This window comes from Typopeltis vanoorti, chromosome 13, assembly GCF_054136105.1.
Source record: "Typopeltis vanoorti isolate ZY-2024b chromosome 13, IOZ_Tvanoo_1.0, whole genome shotgun sequence".
Classification (NCBI taxonomy): Eukaryota; Metazoa; Arthropoda; class Arachnida; order Uropygi; family Thelyphonidae; genus Typopeltis; species Typopeltis vanoorti.
The window spans coordinates 89,310,643-89,328,965 of record NC_143561.1 but is presented as its reverse complement, the minus strand read 5'-3'; the positions used below and the strand labels follow the sequence as shown (position 1 = coordinate 89,328,965).

Here is an 18,323-nt window from a genome sequence, read left to right as displayed (position 1 = left end):
AATTTTGTAGTCCCTTCCATCAAAAGAAAAAAAAAAATCTGGAATATGATTCCCCATCTTTTACTAACGCACCCACTTCCTAGTATTCGGACAATTAATTTAAATAATAGTCTGAATCCGTTCTATTGAATAATAATTATTATTCAATAGAACGGAGACCATGCATCAATAATTCGGCCACTCTTCTCAAAACCTGTTAAAATTTGAGCAGCAATCAGCCACCACCAATTCTTACAAGGTATGCAGAAACTACACCTCATATTTATCTAGTACAGAGCGTGACACTCCCATGAAATTTTATATGCCCATGTTAGTAACAACAACGAAAAAAAAAGCTATTTTTATTTTTTACTTTATGTAGAAGCAGGAACGTAAAATTGTAAAAATTGTAAAATTGTAAAAAAAATTCTGAAAAAAAAATTTTTTCCCGAATTCTTTCCTAGGGTAAAATTAAATGCACGTGTCACTACAGATTTGTTGACTTGGCTGCATTTCCCATCCAAGCAGTTTACAGATAAAATATTTTATGCCTGACATATAAAACTTAAATAATCTCCTAGATGCAAATTGTCTCCGTGAACTATTGACCACTACAAACTCTCAAGTCTACAGTACTATACATTGTGGCTCACCTGAAGCATACCATTGTTCCATAAATCTGTTTGATAAAAATCCACCAGTATACAAATATAATAAAATGGAACATGTTCCTAGTATCAATAAGAACTACCAACAGATTCTGTTGTCTCAAAAGAAATAAAAAACAGCTCATTAAAGATTATTAATCTCAAATGCGAATCAGTTTCTAGATACTTACAAGTCTCCTGGGGTATCGGTTGAATTGTGCGTAAATCATTTACTCAATTATTAATCATCAGTAACATTTGTCCAAGTCTTTATATGTGCTGTCTATAAAAAAAGGAGAGATAAAAGGCAGTCATCAAGTTACTATCCTGTTGCTCTCATCCATACTCTTGAAAATAGTGGAACTCAATAGCCAACTTCCTACCTAGAGGCTCATCAGTTCATAAGCGATCACCACGATTTTGCCACTCTTGCTCCGCAACAGGTCTGTCTGTCTCTCTCTCTCTCTCTTTCTTTCTCCTATCTGACTTGACTCATCTTTGGACAGAAGCCATAGAAAAGTCTGGAAAAACTCGTTGCCCCTCGATATTCCCAAGGCGCGCGCGCAAACACACACACACACGCACGCACACACACACACACACACACACACACACACACACACACACACACACACACACACACACACACACACACACACACACACACACACACACACACACACACACACACACACACACACACACACACACACACACACACACACACACCTCCAGTTGCTTTCTCAAAGCGCCTTGTTTCTGCGTTGCTTTTTATCGATATTTTCATGAGCACTGCAACACTATATTCGCTACCACCATTCCTTCCCTTTCTTCTAATTCCCCTGTGCACCTTTGACTTAATATTGAGAATCATAAAAGAGGGGTTCGTTTTCATTTCACGTTTACTGCTTTTTTAGCACTAAATACTGAATATTGGATATCCTCCTGATTAATCGAAATTATGTAACACTTTAAAAATTATCATCTCTAGAATGGTTATGTCAATTAAACTAGACTGTTGACTCTAATTTAAATGTATTGATGTTTATTGACAAAATAATAGTTTAAATTACAATGATGAAATACGTGAGATATGTAAAAATCATTCTTAGGACGAAATACTAAAGTACTTCAGGTGGAGCTCTTCTTACTTCTGTAGGGACCTTTAGACATAAAAGGTGAAGAGGATTCATGAAAGAAACTCCAACTAAAATTAGCATGGTAATGCAAGCCTGCAAATAAAAGAAAACGGTATCAGTATTTGGAGAAAATTCATAGTCTCTCTCTCTCTCTCTTTCTCTCTCTCTCTCTCTCTCTCTCTCTCTCTCTCACACACACACACACACACACACACACACACACACACACACACACACACACACACACACACACACACACACACACACACACACACACACACACACACAGAGTTGCAATTTTTCTACTTTCGTGATGTAATATCTCTAATTATAACATTTGATATTTCTATCTGAGAGTGAGTTTCTTCGAAATTAGTTAGAATATTCTTTGGTAGACGTTATTAAGATTGATCGACGCTTCAATGGTCTATTGTGACATCGCAAAAGCATGTCTTAATGCACAAACCTGCCGATCAGTGATATCCAATAAATTATCCAGTAGAATTTCCCAATTTAACCCACTATTTCACATATCTTGATTCCTAGTATATAAAATCCTTTTCCATTCGCAGTTCTATAGAAGCAAGTGTGTGTTTTCTTGCATTAATTTTTTCTAACCTAAATTGTTTAATATATAAAACTGTTACATTGTTGCTGTGAAGATAGAAGAGCGGACATGTATAGTCACTGTTGTTATTTGTGTACTTATTTTTTTGTTGTTATTTGTGTATTTCTGTTATGCATGGTTTAATAATTACACTAATATTGCAGAATAATACTCAGAATATAGTGCTTTCACGTTCACAGGTGGGATACTTTTCAATGCACAATATAAGAAAATACAATAAAATAAAATAAAGATCACGACAATTCCGAATTTTCAGGATGCACAAACTCGTATGACAAACCTATTCACGATTAACATGATTGCTGAGGACGAGACTAAGTGTTAGATAATCTGGAACCCTGATTAAACTTGGCTAAATATGGTGTTTTTTTTTAAAACCAAACATACCATTACTGGTTCAAATCAAGAACCCCATCCTCCTTTAGAGCTTATACCCCTCCCGAAATAAATGCAAAAAAAAACCATCAGTGCTTTCAAAACAGAGGTCGAAAGAGCAAAAAGCAGGAAATTAGCAGCCTGTCCAAATGGCAGCGGAACCTTTTGGTCCCTCGCCAAATCAATCGGTCGTAAATTCTGCCCAACACTATTTCCACCTCTATCATACACAGATGGCGCCATTGCATCATCACCTACAGAAAAGGCCAGTCTCCTGGCCTCATACTTTGCTTCCAATGCACGCATAATTGACAATGGTAAATGTCCCCAACCATTCCAGATGCCCAACATACAATGCCCACTATATCCTTTTGCCAGAAAGAGATAAGCAAAATACTGTCCAAATTAGACACAAAAAAGTCTCCTAGCTCTGATGGCATTCCTCCAATTGTCATGAAGGTTTGCGCACCAGAACTGTCTCCTGTCCTATGTCGCTTATTTATACTGTCTTACTCCACTGGCATCTATCTCACAGCCTGGAAATTGGCCTATATTCAACCAATTCCCAAGAAGGACGACAAGTCACTGCCGTCCAACTACCGCCCCATCTCTCTCGCCTCAGTCCTGTCTAAAGTAATGGAAAAAATCATCAATTCCCAACTCCTACACTACCTGGAAGCTACCCATCTAACATACAACCGCAAGTATGGATTCCGTCGCTACCGAAAACAGGAGATCTGCTCATATATGTCACCCATCTCTGGACAAATGCCATGGAGAAGTTTGTCGAATCTCAAGCGGTTGGACTTGACATCTCCAAGGCGTTCGATCGGATCTGGCACAAGGGCTTACTCAGCAAGCTGCTATCGTTTGGTCTATCTCATGACCTCTGTAGTTGGATTGCCAGCTTTCTATCTGGACACACACTATGTGTGATAGTGGATGGCTCCTTATCATCTCACCATTCAACTAATGCCGGGGTTCCTCAAAGTTCCGTCTTCTCACCAACCGTCTTCCTACTATATATCTATGACCTTCTTCACCTTATCCCCAACCCAATACACAGTTTTGCAGACGACAGCACATTGCACTCCTCCCTTTCTTTTGATAAACCTTACTCCACACAACTCACCTCAACCTACAGAACAGCAACCACCATGCCCTCAATTCAGATCTCTAAGTCATCCTCCAGTGGGCTTCAGATAACTTAGTTTCAATGCAAATAAAACCCAGTACTGTCTCATTTCTCATAAAAAAGAACCATTTTCTCCCAGTATTATTTTTGACAGCACCCAAAATTTCAGACAGTCAGATTTCTCTTTTTGGAATTACCCTGACATCAAGCTTCTCCTTGCATAAACACATAACAACCATTGCATCCTCAGCTTCTAAAAAACTAGGATTTCTCTTTCGCTCAAGATGTTACTTCATTCCTAAACAGCTGTTAACCTTATACAAATCACATATCGGCCCAACCATCGAATACTGCTCCCACATATGGGGTGGGCCCCCCAAAATCTCCCTCAAAATGCTCCACTCAATCCAGGAGAGCAATCAGATTTTTTAATGACCCGTCTTTTACTAACTCACTCCCCCCACTTTCGCACAGACGATCGGTCTCTGCACTATGTGTTTTCTACAAATATTTCCATGGAAAATGTTTATCCGAAATAGCATCAATAATTCCTCCACTCAGTACTAAGCTCGCCTTGGAACACATGCAGCTGCTGCTCAACATACCTTCACAGGTGCAGCTTGAAACCCACAGAACAAGTTTCTTCTCCTCCTCCTTCATCCCTGCAACTGCCATAGTATGGAATAGTCTTCCCCTTGATGTGTTCCCTAAGGAATACAATACACAGTCATTCAACATACACAGTACTAATGTACTATAGATTGATTATGGGCCCAACATAAAAAAAGAAAAATAGTTAGATCAAGCATAATTTGGGTACATATCATCGTATTTCTTTCAGTTTCATGGTGACAGTGTTTTGCTCCAGTGAAGTGTATAGAATTGGATTCGCATATTCTGAAAACGTACAAACAGGCTCATGATCAGGGATCCCTTCCACCATCGAATGATGAAACATTAAAGAATTCGATAGACTTTTATAGCTAGCTTTGAAAAGTCAGTCATTATCATTTTTTCACCGATTTTTTTAAAAAATTTTGTGAGTGTACAAAAGCTTGTGTACCATTGGACTAAGTGTATTCAAAACCAGGAGGATAATGTTCGGGATGATGCATTTGTTCCTTCTGTATTGCTGTGATATTGATTTTAATAAATACATCTTTAACATCCTCATTTATATCCTCAATATATATCTGATTTTTTTTTTTTTTTTTTTCAACGAACGGTGAGCCCGATTTCGTGATGGTGGGATTTTCATCCTGCAAAACAAGCTAACGGACCAGAACATACGCAGTTAACAGAGATAAATGCATTTGGCCTCATAGCCTTAGTTACTTTGGCCATAAATTAAAACAGCTTAATCCAGCTTTAATCACTGAGCCAAGGACAACTTGCCTGTTTCGTTTGACTAAGACAGACGTGACGTAATACTTCATGTTCCTATGGCAACAGACTTAGTTGTACGGCGCTTGCACTACCACTACTTCCAAACTTTTTCCGTACGCATCCAACCACTCGTCATAAAACATTCTTACCGCGTATTCCACTAAAGATGATTATCATAACCCGGGGCGCGATGCCCATGCTTATTGTAACGTAGCTTTATAATGTACTATTTTTTTTGAACAGTGTTTCGTATTAAATCTGTGAGGTTTCACTTCATAATTTTTTTCTTGATGTAATAATAATAATAATATACATTCATATTTAATAACAAATTCTTCACAGGGTAATGACTTCTGAAAAGAGCAAAATGGCATTAAGGTCACGGTTTTGCATGAGAAACAGATGCTCAAGAAAAAAAAAGCATTCCTGATGTTAATTGTTCAGGATTCTACAAAATGATAACAGCAGTAGGTCTAAATATGACTGAAGAAGCTGAAGAATAATATCTGCCGTGTGTTGTTATCTACATGTTCGTTCGTTTTTCTCCTTCCTACTCTTTTTTAATGACTGCCAAGGTCAATAGACAGAGCTGACAAAACATCTGCATCGCGTCTGCGCCTATAATGGAAAAGCGTCACTTTTTCATTGCGTCCGAAATTGACTATCGCAATGAACATTAGAATTCTCTTTCTTTCATATCCGGTTATGTCTGAAGACAAATCACTGGAGAGCTGGTTGTGTATGGTGAGATAGTATTTTTTTTTTTTTTTTTGCATCTGCTAAAGATTTGGCACCTCTTGTAACTTGAAAATTGATTTCCTTTTCCTTTTTTTTTCTTCTTTTTTTCTGGTAAGTTGGGGATGTTACTAAAGTTCTTATCAGTGCAGAACATTCCATAATGCAATGAACGCAACTGTCACTGCTTTAGTAGAAAAAAGAAATGTCAGCGAATGAGATATATTACGTTGAAATATATTACACCACGTTACTAGATTGCTTTGTTACTGTTTCTGCGTTTGTCTTCTTTTCTAATGATGATGATTTAACAAACTACCTTTGAAACGCAAGAGATAGGTGGGCTATATATTGTTGCACTTCAATATATAGCTTAGCTGCTATAATATTACTATCTGAAAAATACTTCTAGCGAATGAACCAGAATATCAGTCACTTTTCTTCTTTTTTTTTAAGCTCTTCTATTCTAGGATGGTGTGATTCTAATGCAACCAGATTGCTATTCTTCTAGTACACCCTCTAAGTATAGGTGTGTTATAGTTTTAGATAAACGCATTCATGAGACTGATGGGCTTGCTTGTGGGAGGGAAAATCCCTAGTTACCACGAGAGAAGGAAAAAAAAACTGCTACTTCCTTACAGAATCAGCAAGCTCACTTTTAGTTGCAAGACCCTTATAAAAATTTCTCCTACCATCGGCAAGATTATAATCCGTCTCCAGTTGAAGCGGAAAGACTTGGATTCTAATTGTCTATACCCCAGCCGGTATCGACGATGTGCTAAGAACCTCTGTTGGGGTTTTTTCATCTGAAGAAGAGTTAATCCGTGTGTTATAAGGAAGTGAAGCGAGTTCTCCTTGTAGAAACTCAGGATTTTTCTTCTCGAAAACAGAACACTCGCAATTTAGACATAATATGCTTACCTCATAGCATCTCGGTTGATTCGGTCACAATTCCACTCCATCTCATATCATAGGGAGGCACCTATTACTGTTATTTAATTAATAACTGATTCATTAACAGGAAAATGTTTTCCGTGTTGCTTTGTATTATTTTTATTTGAAACACAGTTGTCATAATGATTGAATAAATGAGATGCTTACCATCAAAGAATTCCTCTCAGTCCACTCAAAGAGAGGAAACTGTAGAAGACAGATTGTAGATATAATAGTTCCTAGAAGACCCATTAACTTGTTGAAGTGCTTTTCAGGAAATCTGCAAAAGATATTAAGGACACTATTAATTTTCTGAATAATAAGCCTCGCAGCACGAGCAGTTTACAACATAATGAAACTGGTTTATAGGCAATTAATAGCTGAACTTAGAAAATAACCTTTGCTTTGTGTTTCGAGCCGACAAGGTGTAACGAACAAATTTTATCTGGGTAAAACTTAGTCCGTATGTGTATGCATATACCTATGAAGTTATCGACAGTTTTTCAATTATCAGATTAGTATGTAATTTCATTTTTCAGTCTCCGCAGTCCTTTTTTACATTCTAAAAAAAAAAAAAATTCGAAAATGTTTACAACATTTTGGAATTTTGTTTAAAGAACATACAATATGTTCTTTAATTTGGGATGAAATACCTCAAATTAAAGAAACTGAATTTTTCCATAATGTGAGGAATTCTTCCTAAGACAGAGTGCAAAATCACTTTTCGGACTGTATTCTGTATCTTGCAGATATCTGCTGGATGCACTCAGATTTTTCAGTTGTGAATTTTCTCCGATATACCTGGTATATTGAAGAATTGCAGAATTAGTTAAATTGAGAAGAATTAGGCAAATACTGATACACGTATGGCATCGATACTGGTACATAAAAATAGACTGTCTTACACAAGTTTTGGAGTTTAAGAATTGGAGTAACTGTGATAATAAATTTTAACATCTTTTTCTCCTATGTTGATTCCCCCAAAAATGATCAGTTTCCAATTTAAAATATGTCATCCCAAATTGAGAGAAGTTTCAGTCGTTGCAAGTATTGCTGACTCGAACTTGTTCAATAGTTTTATAATCCTTTGGTTTTAAAAAAAGACCGCTAATAATAATAAATAATAAATATTGTAGCGTCTGCAATGGAAAAGATGTTTTCTTCATTCGGCATTGGAATGAAATACTGATAACAAAACCGAAAGAAGAAAGATCAGTAAATATCAGAATTTTGCATAAAAATAAATGAAAATAAATAAAAAAATGCAAAAATAAAAAAAATAAACAAATCATATTGAATTCACTTCGGTCGACGAAGAGTTAACACGTGTTTATAATTCCTACACTGAGGGAGGTGACGTTTTAATTTGCTAAAAATTATGTAGTAACACTTATAATTACATTATTCTTTCCTAAGAAAGAATAATGAAACGATGCTTAATAAGCATAGAGTCTGTACAGTTGACTGGGAAAGTATATTACCCTAGTGGAAGAAGTAGCGATAATATTATAGGACTGTTACTTAAAGAGATAAGGAAAATTCAAGTATTAATAGAGGGGATTTAATATGGGCGATATTGACTTAGAGAATGAAACCGCTGATAATATAATGGACTAGTAAATTTTTGGAGCAACTTTGATAGTCATCAGTAGCAACATTGTACGCAAACCTACTAGATGATTCCCAGATTACATAATATCATCAAAGGAACTGGTGATAAATCAAAACAGTTAGCTAGATCCCCTGTGTAACAGAGATGCTTTTACCTTGGTAGGGAAATCAAGACTAAGGGAAGGACATAATTTGAAATAGATGAATATCAAGAATACTGTGATAAGAGAGTTAAGAACGTTAACATGATAAGAGAGTCCAGACCGTTAACTATCCCTTGATTTTTTTTTCCAGAACGCTGTTGGTCGGTCTTAGACTGTAGCTATGGAGTTGGTTTTCCTCCATTTGCTCCTTTGCCCCTCATAGACATGATATTGTCTGGAATACATTTACTAGTTGTTTCGACCAATCAGTAGTAGTCGAAACTTTTGTGTCGTGTATTTTCTGGCCTGTTTGATTGCATGAAAAATCCAAGCTTCGTGGGAGGGGAAAACCCACTGGCTCCATATGAGGCCGGTTAACTCACGGTAATTTGAAAAACCATTTAAAGGTTCTTCGCGTAGTGAGCGAGATTCAAAACCTCGGTTTTTCCGATAAAGAACATCGTCGTCATCGATTGGACCTTAGAGATTCCTTGCAACAGTGGGGAACAAATCAGGAATGATAATAGCATTTGCATTTCTCGCCTCTCCTTTCTCCCATATACGCTGGTATATATTTACCTCCTTATTTCAAAAGACGCCGCATAAATGTCGCGGAATCGTGGAAACCTTGGAGGTGAAGTGCAGATTTAAATTTTTTTTCTTTTTTTTTTTATTGTGAACAACAGTAATGGATAAGTTTTGGACTGGATTAAATGAAAAATATGAAGAGCGTTGGTATTAAATATTTCCGCATTTAATACCAACAAATTAAAAACAGTAAAATACAACGAATCATATTTACTGCTCTATTTTTACAAGCTGGGTGATTAGGAATGAGAAAGCATAGTATGTTACGTCTTGATACATTAGCAGAAAACATCACAAGACTTAAAAAAGCTAGCTAATGTTTTACCTTCATATCGGACATTTTGAAATCAAAGAAAAGCTGTGAAATTTTTAGTAGAAAAAGGAAAGAAATAAAATGATTCAACAGAAAGAAAGAAAAGCGCACTAAACAGAATATTTTTTTCTATTTACAAAACTCGTATCAAAGCTCTATTACCATAACAATAAAGTACAAATAAAGTAAGTATAAATTAATTAAAAATTTGAAAAGGGAGAAGACATGAATATTAGAACAACTTCTGCAAGAGGATGCCAGAACCTTTAGGGGCCTTTTTGTCTTATTTTGGCTTTATATATATATATATATATATATATATATATATATTGAAAAAGTTTCAATATATGACAAATAGAGAACTAGGACCAGATTTTTTGCGTCGAGAATGGTGAATGAGTGGATGGATAAGTCTATAATTTCGTGCTGTTTTCTTCATATTCCGATCCTTCTATTAAAACATGGTACAAGTGAGTTTTGTGTTTATCATATCAGGCGATTTTCCCCATCTCCATTTTTATTTGTCTAGTTTTGGTGTTTCTTGGTGGAGCTTTCTGTTCTGTACTAAAGAGACAAAAAAATGCACTGTGCCTAATATTGTAGAACGAAGGTACAAGAGTGCGATTAGCGAAATCTGATATATTATGCTTTTCCAAAGTTGTCCTGAGAAATTAATTGGACTAGTGTGCCATTTTCGATTATGCAGTTTTTTTTTTACTCTTCGTTTGATTCGCATATCAAGCAATGTTCTCCATCCTGTTTATTCCTTGTTTGTTGTAATAATTCAGATGCCTACTCTTCTGGAACTACACCCATATTTAATATCTGTTAAACGACAGTTTTCATTCATTCCTCGTTCTAAAATACCATATAAAGTCGGACATGCTATACGTTTTACATTGTAATACCACGGAGTGATCAACGTTCTGGTATAACAACAGGACCTGTAAGGCCACGGAGCATGTACAGGCATGCTACTGCCTAGAAATTTTATCAACTAGTGAAGCTTATCGTGTAGCAATTTAGGACTATTGGGATATTCCGTATTTACTCGAATATAACTTGCCCTCGCGTATATCTCTCACCCCTGATTTCACTTTGCGAAAAAATACATTAAAAAGTTTCTCATATACTGCAAACGAAAACAATTTAAAAATTTAAGAAATAGATAGTGAATGTTGTTGTTGTTGGCAGTTTCAGATATTTTGGAATTTGGTTGAAGAGAATCAGCATTTCAACTGAACCATCGTCGGCTTTCCTTTGTCGTTGATTCGCGCGATCTTAGACCGGGAGTAGCGATAGCGAATAGTAGATTCTTGGTAAGTGATACCCATTTTCAGTTTCTTTTTCTTTTCTTTTTTTTTTTTTTTTTAAATAATGATGATCTTATGATTCCGAAATGATAAAAGGACAAGCAATAATCAAACTGTTTGTTTTAATTACAGAAGCATTTTTCACTAATTTCAAATATATCGTGTGATGAAATTGAGCTGTCGATCGCGTAAATAATGTTCATAATTAAAATTTAAATTCCTTCATTTTATAAATAATGTGAGCAATTATAAATTATAATGAATACTGAGAATTTAATTATAAACGTCAATTTAATTTTTTTCCTGAAAAACTTTAGTTTTCGAAAATCCCCGCGTATATCTTACACCACAATTTTTTAACTTTCATTTTGGGGGTAAAAGTGCGAATAAATATGGTTGTTCGTGGCAACAATAGAGAGTACAAAGAGGTACAAAACAGCATTTATCTAAGATATTGATTTGTACTTACTTTGCAAGTATTAAAACATGCAGTGTAATTAGAACTGGTAATATTTTAACAAGCATCAATAACATATATTAAGATTAGCAATATACTGTATATATTCACAATATATATGATTCATCTATAATTAAAAGAGTATACAATATTTATATATCTAGAAACCAACATTTTCTCCCCTAACATTGTTATTCATAGCATAGTTACTGCAAATAATAAATGTTCCTATCACAAGTAAAAATTTTATTCACAAAATAAATATTCCATTAAAGTAAAAGAAAAGAGGAAAAACCTTACCTTATCCTAAGGTATGCGGGATTCACTGAATTAAGCATGGACCGAGAAAGGATATAAAAGGCGAGCGATATATAAACGACAATGACACGATGAAAGAGTTGGCAAACGAACATCACGAACACAACAGTGCATGTTAGAATTAAAGCCCAGAATCCTGCCCTTTGAAGACGGACTTTTCTGATATAAGGATCATCCACTAAATGATAAGATAACAATAAAAAATTAGCAATATTAAGCCTGCATGGTTAAAATAAAATAACAGTACTGTTTAAACTAAACATATTTGGTCGTTTTATAATTAAAATACAAACTTATGTCACAGTTAGGGTCACAGTTGCTATAGCATACGTCATAGCTGGCCTCACTACTGTCCTATAGATTTTGCCTTCCAGATTGATCGGCACCCTATTATCGCATAACACTCCAGCCATCTCCCTCCAGTTCCTCCAACCCGCTTGTATCCTGCATCCCACTTCCTTCTCAGCTCCTCCATCTTCTTCCACTGTTGAACCTAAGTATCTAAAGTCCCTCACCATCCTGATGACATTTCCTTCCAGCTCCAGATCTGTCTCCTGGCTGCCTCCCACTGTGCAACACATATACTGTGTCTTACTTTTGCTCAGTCTCATACCTCTCTCTTCCAGTACTTTTCTCCATCTTTCCAGTTTAGTTCCCGCTTCTCTTGAATCTGCACGCAGCAAGATGTCATCTGCATACAACATTGTCCAAGGCGCATCTTCTCTCACCTCCTCCGTCACCACCTCCATCACAATGTTAAACAAAAACGGACTTAATGCTGACCCTTGATGCAAGCCAACTGTTACTTGAAAACTTTCTGCCTGTCTCAGACAGAAAGTTTTCAAGTAACAGTTGTCTTCACATTTCTGTACATCTCCCGCACCAACCTGACATATTTCTCCGAAACCTTCTTCTCCCTCAGACACCTCCAGACTTCTTGCCTTGGCACTCTATCGTATGCTTTCTCCAGATCAATAAATGCCAGATGTAGCTCCCGTTGTTTCTCTCGAAACTTTTCCATCATCTGCTGTAACCCAAAGATAGCATCTGTTATTGATCTACCAGGCATGAAGCCAAATTGTTCCTTTGCCATCTCCACCTCCTTCTTCAATCTTCCATCAAGAACCCTTTCTAGGATTTTCATTGTGTGGGACATCAACTTTATTTCTCTGTATTTACGGTCCTGTGCATCCCCTTTACCCTTGTAGATGGGGACAAGAGTACTCTCCCCCCATTCCTCGGGTATATTTTCCTGTTGGCAAACTTTCATGAACAGTCCCACAGCAGGTCAATTCCCTCTTCCCGCAGTGCCTTCCATGCCTCCACTGGAATCCTGTCGGGGCCCACCGATTTTCCATTCCTCATCCTCTTCATGGCCTCCGTCACTTCCACTCTACTGATGTTCTGCACCATCCCCTCGAAGGCTGCCCATCTTCTCTGTGGGTCCTTGCATTTTCCTCATTCAAAAGTCCCTCAAAGTATATTCTCCATCTGTTTCTTATGTTCACATCCCTCCATAATACTCTTCCTTCGGCGTCTTTGATCGGCCTAACATGTAAGATGTCCTTTGCTGCTTTATTTCAACATTTCGCTAGTTGGTAAATTTTTCTCCGTCCTTCCTTTGTTTCTAATTGATCATACAGATCTTGATATGCCATGGCCTTCGCCTGTGCCACAACTCTCTTGGCTTCTTGCTTTCTCTCTCTGTACACTTCTCTGTCCTCTTCCACTCTTGACTCATCCCACTTCTGCTTTGCCTTCTTCTTAGCTGTCACTGCCACTTGTACATTATTATTCCACCATCAACCCTCCTACTGCTCTCTAATCTTTCCAGATGTCTCACCAAGCACCTCGACTGCACAGCTCAGGATTACTTTTGAATTATGTTTCCACCAATCTTGTACACTTTCCAGTCCATCCGAAATCCTCTCTAGCACCCTCTCCCTAAAACGATTCCTCACACTCTCTTCTTTTAAGCGAAACCACTTAATTGTCTTCATCCCATGGCTTCCAGAGGTTCTTATCTTCGATCTTATTTTAAAGTCTGCGCACAGCAGTCGGTGTTGCTGTGCCACTTGATCTGTTGGAATTACTTTAAAATTTGTCACAACCTTAAGATGTTTTCTTCTAGTCAAATTGTAGTCAATTTTTGAACTGTTGTTACCACTCTTAAATGTTATCAAATATTCTTCCCTTTTGTAGAAAAACGAGTTCACGATTGCCAGATCAAACGCTACTGCAAAGTCCAGAACCCTCTCTCCTTCCTGGTTCATAATTCTCACTCCGTGGCCGCCATGCACCCTTTCGCAGTCTCTATTCTGTCTCCCTATGTGTCCGTTCAAGTCTCCTTCGACAATCACCATCTCGTTTTCTTCCAGTTCCCTCATTTCTTCAACTAACACGTTCCAGAACTCATCTTTCTCATCTGCTGTACAGCCAACTTGCGGGGCATATACACATAATACGACCACCCGCTCTTCTCCAAGACCCAATTTCATTCGCATGATCCTGTCGTTCCTTCTACCCACTTCCAGTACTTCGTCCTTCATTCTGCCACACACCACAATTCCTACACCATTTCTTCCCTCGTTATTCGCTCCAGAGTAGAACAATTTATATCCATCTCCCAGTTCCTTTGCCTTTTTCCCCTTCCACCTTGTCTCCTGCACATAAAATGGCCAACTTCCTCTTCCTCATCATGTCTGCCACCTCTATTCCCCTTCCAGTCATGCTTCCAACATTCAGTGTTCCCACTCGCAACATCCTCTCCACCTGCTGGGCTCGCTTCTTTAACCGCACTCACCCTTGATGCGGTAGCCCTCGTCCACTTCTCGCAGCTGTAGGGCGATGTGGCTGCGCGTCGCTTAAGGGGTACGCCCTAGCCCTTATATCATTTTCTCTTTGACTCATATCATAGCTAGAGCTGGCAGTGAAGTTTTACGACCGGATGCCCTTCCTGACATCAACCCTCGCCATTTATCCGGGCTTGGGACCAGCACCTATTGAGGCTAGCTTGCCTCCTTCGGTGGCTGCATAAGACGAAATGACTTAGCAAGATAGGAAAGATTCACCCCTAGCCCTCGAATACTCTAATAGCACCAGGGGGAAGGAGCAAGGAGATGAGAAAGAAGGGGAGGGACCAGTCTACAGAATAATATAACAGATGTATATTACATGAAGTAAGGCATGGTCCAGCATCTGGTACCTCGGATTTGCCATGCCCGTACTCACTAAAGTGAGCCCTTGAGGTTATAATGTTATTTAAGATCATTTTATGAATTTATATATATATTTTTTATTTTATTTTATTTATTTATTTATTTATTCATTTTTTTAATTTTTACTCTTCTAATACTTAGCGATATGACATCACGCGGCGCGTTCTATGTATGAATGATCAATTGTTTGTATTCCACTTTGTTTTTTAAAACTATTCCTATGTAGCCACTGAAGATGGTCTGTAATATTCACACCGAAATATTTGGCAAATTAAACATTATTCTTGTGCTAACGTGTATATATTTCTAATCATTATGTTACTAGTTTTTATGTCTTTTCGTAAACGCCTTGAAAAAGCCAGACAGTTTGCTGGCGAAACTGGTAGTCTATAATGTAAGTTTGTTTGTAAATGCTCAGTATTAAATAAGTTTGTATTTTAAAATAACAGTACTTTATACTGAGGTCATACTGTCAAAATGCAATAAAGTTATGCTATTTAAAGCATTTCACGGTATATCAATGCAATACAATATCCATTCTAGTCTAGTAGAATTAGTTCTTTTCTCTTCTATATAATGAGTTCGTTGAATAGGTGATCAACCTATCCATTCTTCAATCGATATTATCTCTAACACTCTGTGCAACGAGTTCTTTGCGCGAGTAATTAATTTATCAATTTTTTCGAATGGTCGGATTGACTAGTCACTCTTATAATATAGAAATGGATGAATATGTAGACTAGGGGTGGCAACCGACGTTCCAAACGTGCATTTTTGGCGACTCCATAAAAGGTTGACCATACTTACATGGCATGTGGCCCATAAAATTTTATCAAGAAAAGATGTTATGGACATTTAAAGAGGACGTTATCTATTAGTCAAGCTAGATGGTTAAGTAGAGGTGCTGTGCTAAGAATATTTTTTAATTTACGTGAATAAATAGATATTTTCATGAAAGTACTGTCTCACAACTGTCGGATAAAAATGGATTATGGCTCTTGCATTTATCGTAGACATTACAACTACCTTAATGAACTTAATTTGAACCTGTAGGGCCAAGATAAATTACTATCAGAACTATTTTCTGATATAAAAGCTTTTGAAGGCAAACTATGTCTGTTGAAGAAATATATGATGGAAGAAAATCTACATAATTGCAAATCGGATGTTGAAAATCGGCATCTACAGTTGGATGGCAAACACAAAAGAAACTTTTGTTGGTATCATTGAAGATTTATAAAAACGAAATTTTCAATAAGATTTGTGTTTTTTGAACCCTTTTAATGTCGACATTGATGACCTACCAAACCGACTACTGATAGAAGTTTTGGAATTGCAACACAATGAAATATTAAAGAACAACCCATTTTCGTTAGAAAATATCCAAAAAATTTATCGATGCTTACCAAAAAAAATTGAAGGATTAATCAGTTTCACAAAGAAGATGATAGTCAAGGGGGATACAAATCCCTTGTTGTTCAACTGCCAGTAAGCAAGGATAGTGAGAGAGCTTGCTCCACCTTTGCTTCGAGTTGCCTTGGTGTTGTACTACCAAGTGATCATTTACACTTTGATTCGCCGATAGTTTTTCGGTATATATGAAACTCATAGATCCGTAGCTCTCGATCTTAGAGTTTTGCTTACTGGCAGTAGAACAACAAGGGATTTGAGTCCCGTTAATTATTATTAAGGATGCCAGAAAAATAGCCGTTTGGCTTTCAGTTTATGTTAGTATATATTTTATTTAATATACAGGTTAATTTAATTAACTTAATTAGTTCAATTTGTTTAATTGAAATTGTTCTATGTTTTGACAAGAAAAGTTTCTGATTGCGATGATATAGGAGAAATTGGCGATCCCTGCATTTTAAATGTCTCATGTCGTAAGACGAGTAAAACAAAAATGGCAACACAAAAATATATACAGTATTTGCTCTTAAATATCAGTTATATTGCACACATATATATCTTTTTATTTTAAATAATATTATACGTTTCTTTATGAAAAACAAAGAAAACTAAAATTTTCACTACTCGAATCATAGAAAGTAACATCTACCGTTGATCCGGTTCAGGCTGAAATGCATATTGTGTCATATGAAACGAACCCGCTGAACCTTCGCCTACGCACTTAGCTGCAAGGGCAAGGTAAAATTATGTCTGCATAAAAAGAAAGCCTCATTATCTCCATCATCAGCATCTCGGCTAACGCTTGGAGAATATCAAGACGTAAAACAGCATGCTTTGAGGCGTAGCTATTTGTTACGTCTCGTGCGTGGAATTGTCCAGCAAATGCTTTAACCTTAACAAGTGAACCTTTCGCCAATACTTGATGGAGTTCATTGGGTTAAGCTCATCCTGTTCTGTCAGCGGAAATAACCTTATTTATGGATGAACAGTTACGAATAATAATAAGACAGGAAATTGTTGAACCGAGAGGGTTCAGATAAGCATACAAGCCAACAAGTTGAAATTTATGAAAACCTAAGAGATGGAATTTTATTTTTGTTTTTGTTCATCCATCTGTCTGTCCATCCTTATGTAAGTTATCCTGGGATTTCATTGAAATTTAATGCATGGAATCCTCACAAAAATTTTGGGCCATTTTAATTTTTGTTTCATTCGGTCCATTTTTAGGGACAAAGAACTTGGCAAAGTAATATATTTATGGTAATAACTCGGCTCTAGCTGTATGGAATTTCATAAATTGGCATTCGAGATGTAAACAAGGAGGCTAATCGCAATGTCTGAATGGAATTTAATAAATTTGGTAATTAGGATTTTTATTATAATTTGTTGGATAATTTCAGTTTCAGCTTTAATCGGACTATTTTTACTGGCAAAATTATTCCCTTATAGTCCAGACCAAAAACAGCCGCTGTCATAAACGCACTATCTTCGGATTTTTTTTAAATAGTTCTAACATTCGATAGAGTTTGATTAGCTTAAATTTGTCACATGCAGACAGATAGACATTATGATCTCTGGCCGATAACGAGGATTATTTTTTACTTTTACAACTTCTTCACTTGTCAGCTGTTTCCTTTTATTGCGGTGTCAAGTCTTCCTATCCGACCATAGGTTGTCATCCAAATTCCTTTCCATCATGGCTTGTACTATTCCTCTTCTCCAAGTCATTCGATGTTTCAGCGTTTTCTTCTACCTGGAGGAGAAAAATCAAGTACTTTTTTGCCATCTCGTATATCCAGCATCCTTCTGACGTGACCGCATACTCTAAAGTCTTCTTCCCTTCCAATTTTCTCTCACATAAACTAGATATGCATCCGTTTTCTAATTATTTCATTTCGAATTCACCGGATCCTATAGATGCCACAACTCCTTCTTAGGCAATCCATTTCTATTACACTTAGTCTTTGTTTCTGGCGGTGGATTAATGACTATCCT

General features: G+C 36.8%; 1 protein-coding gene across 3 annotated transcripts in view; it reads right to left on the bottom strand.

The window, feature by feature from the left end:
* Nucleotides 1-1,649: 1,649 nt before the first annotated feature.
* Nucleotides 1,650-18,323, bottom strand: part of LOC150100347 (equilibrative nucleobase transporter 1-like) — a 101,821-nt gene continuing 85,147 nt past the window's right edge. For all 3 annotated transcript variants that reach the window (XM_090403045.1, XM_090403044.1, XM_090403046.1), the window contains 3 exons: nt 11,683-11,878; nt 7,126-7,237; nt 1,650-1,858 (listed from right to left, as the gene is read on the bottom strand). In XM_090403045.1, coding sequence (XP_090259171.1) covers nt 1,748-1,858; nt 7,126-7,237; nt 11,683-11,878 — 419 coding nt within the window. In that variant the 3' untranslated portion in view covers nt 1,650-1,747. The remainder of the gene's footprint in view (nt 1,859-7,125; nt 7,238-11,682; nt 11,879-18,323) is intronic.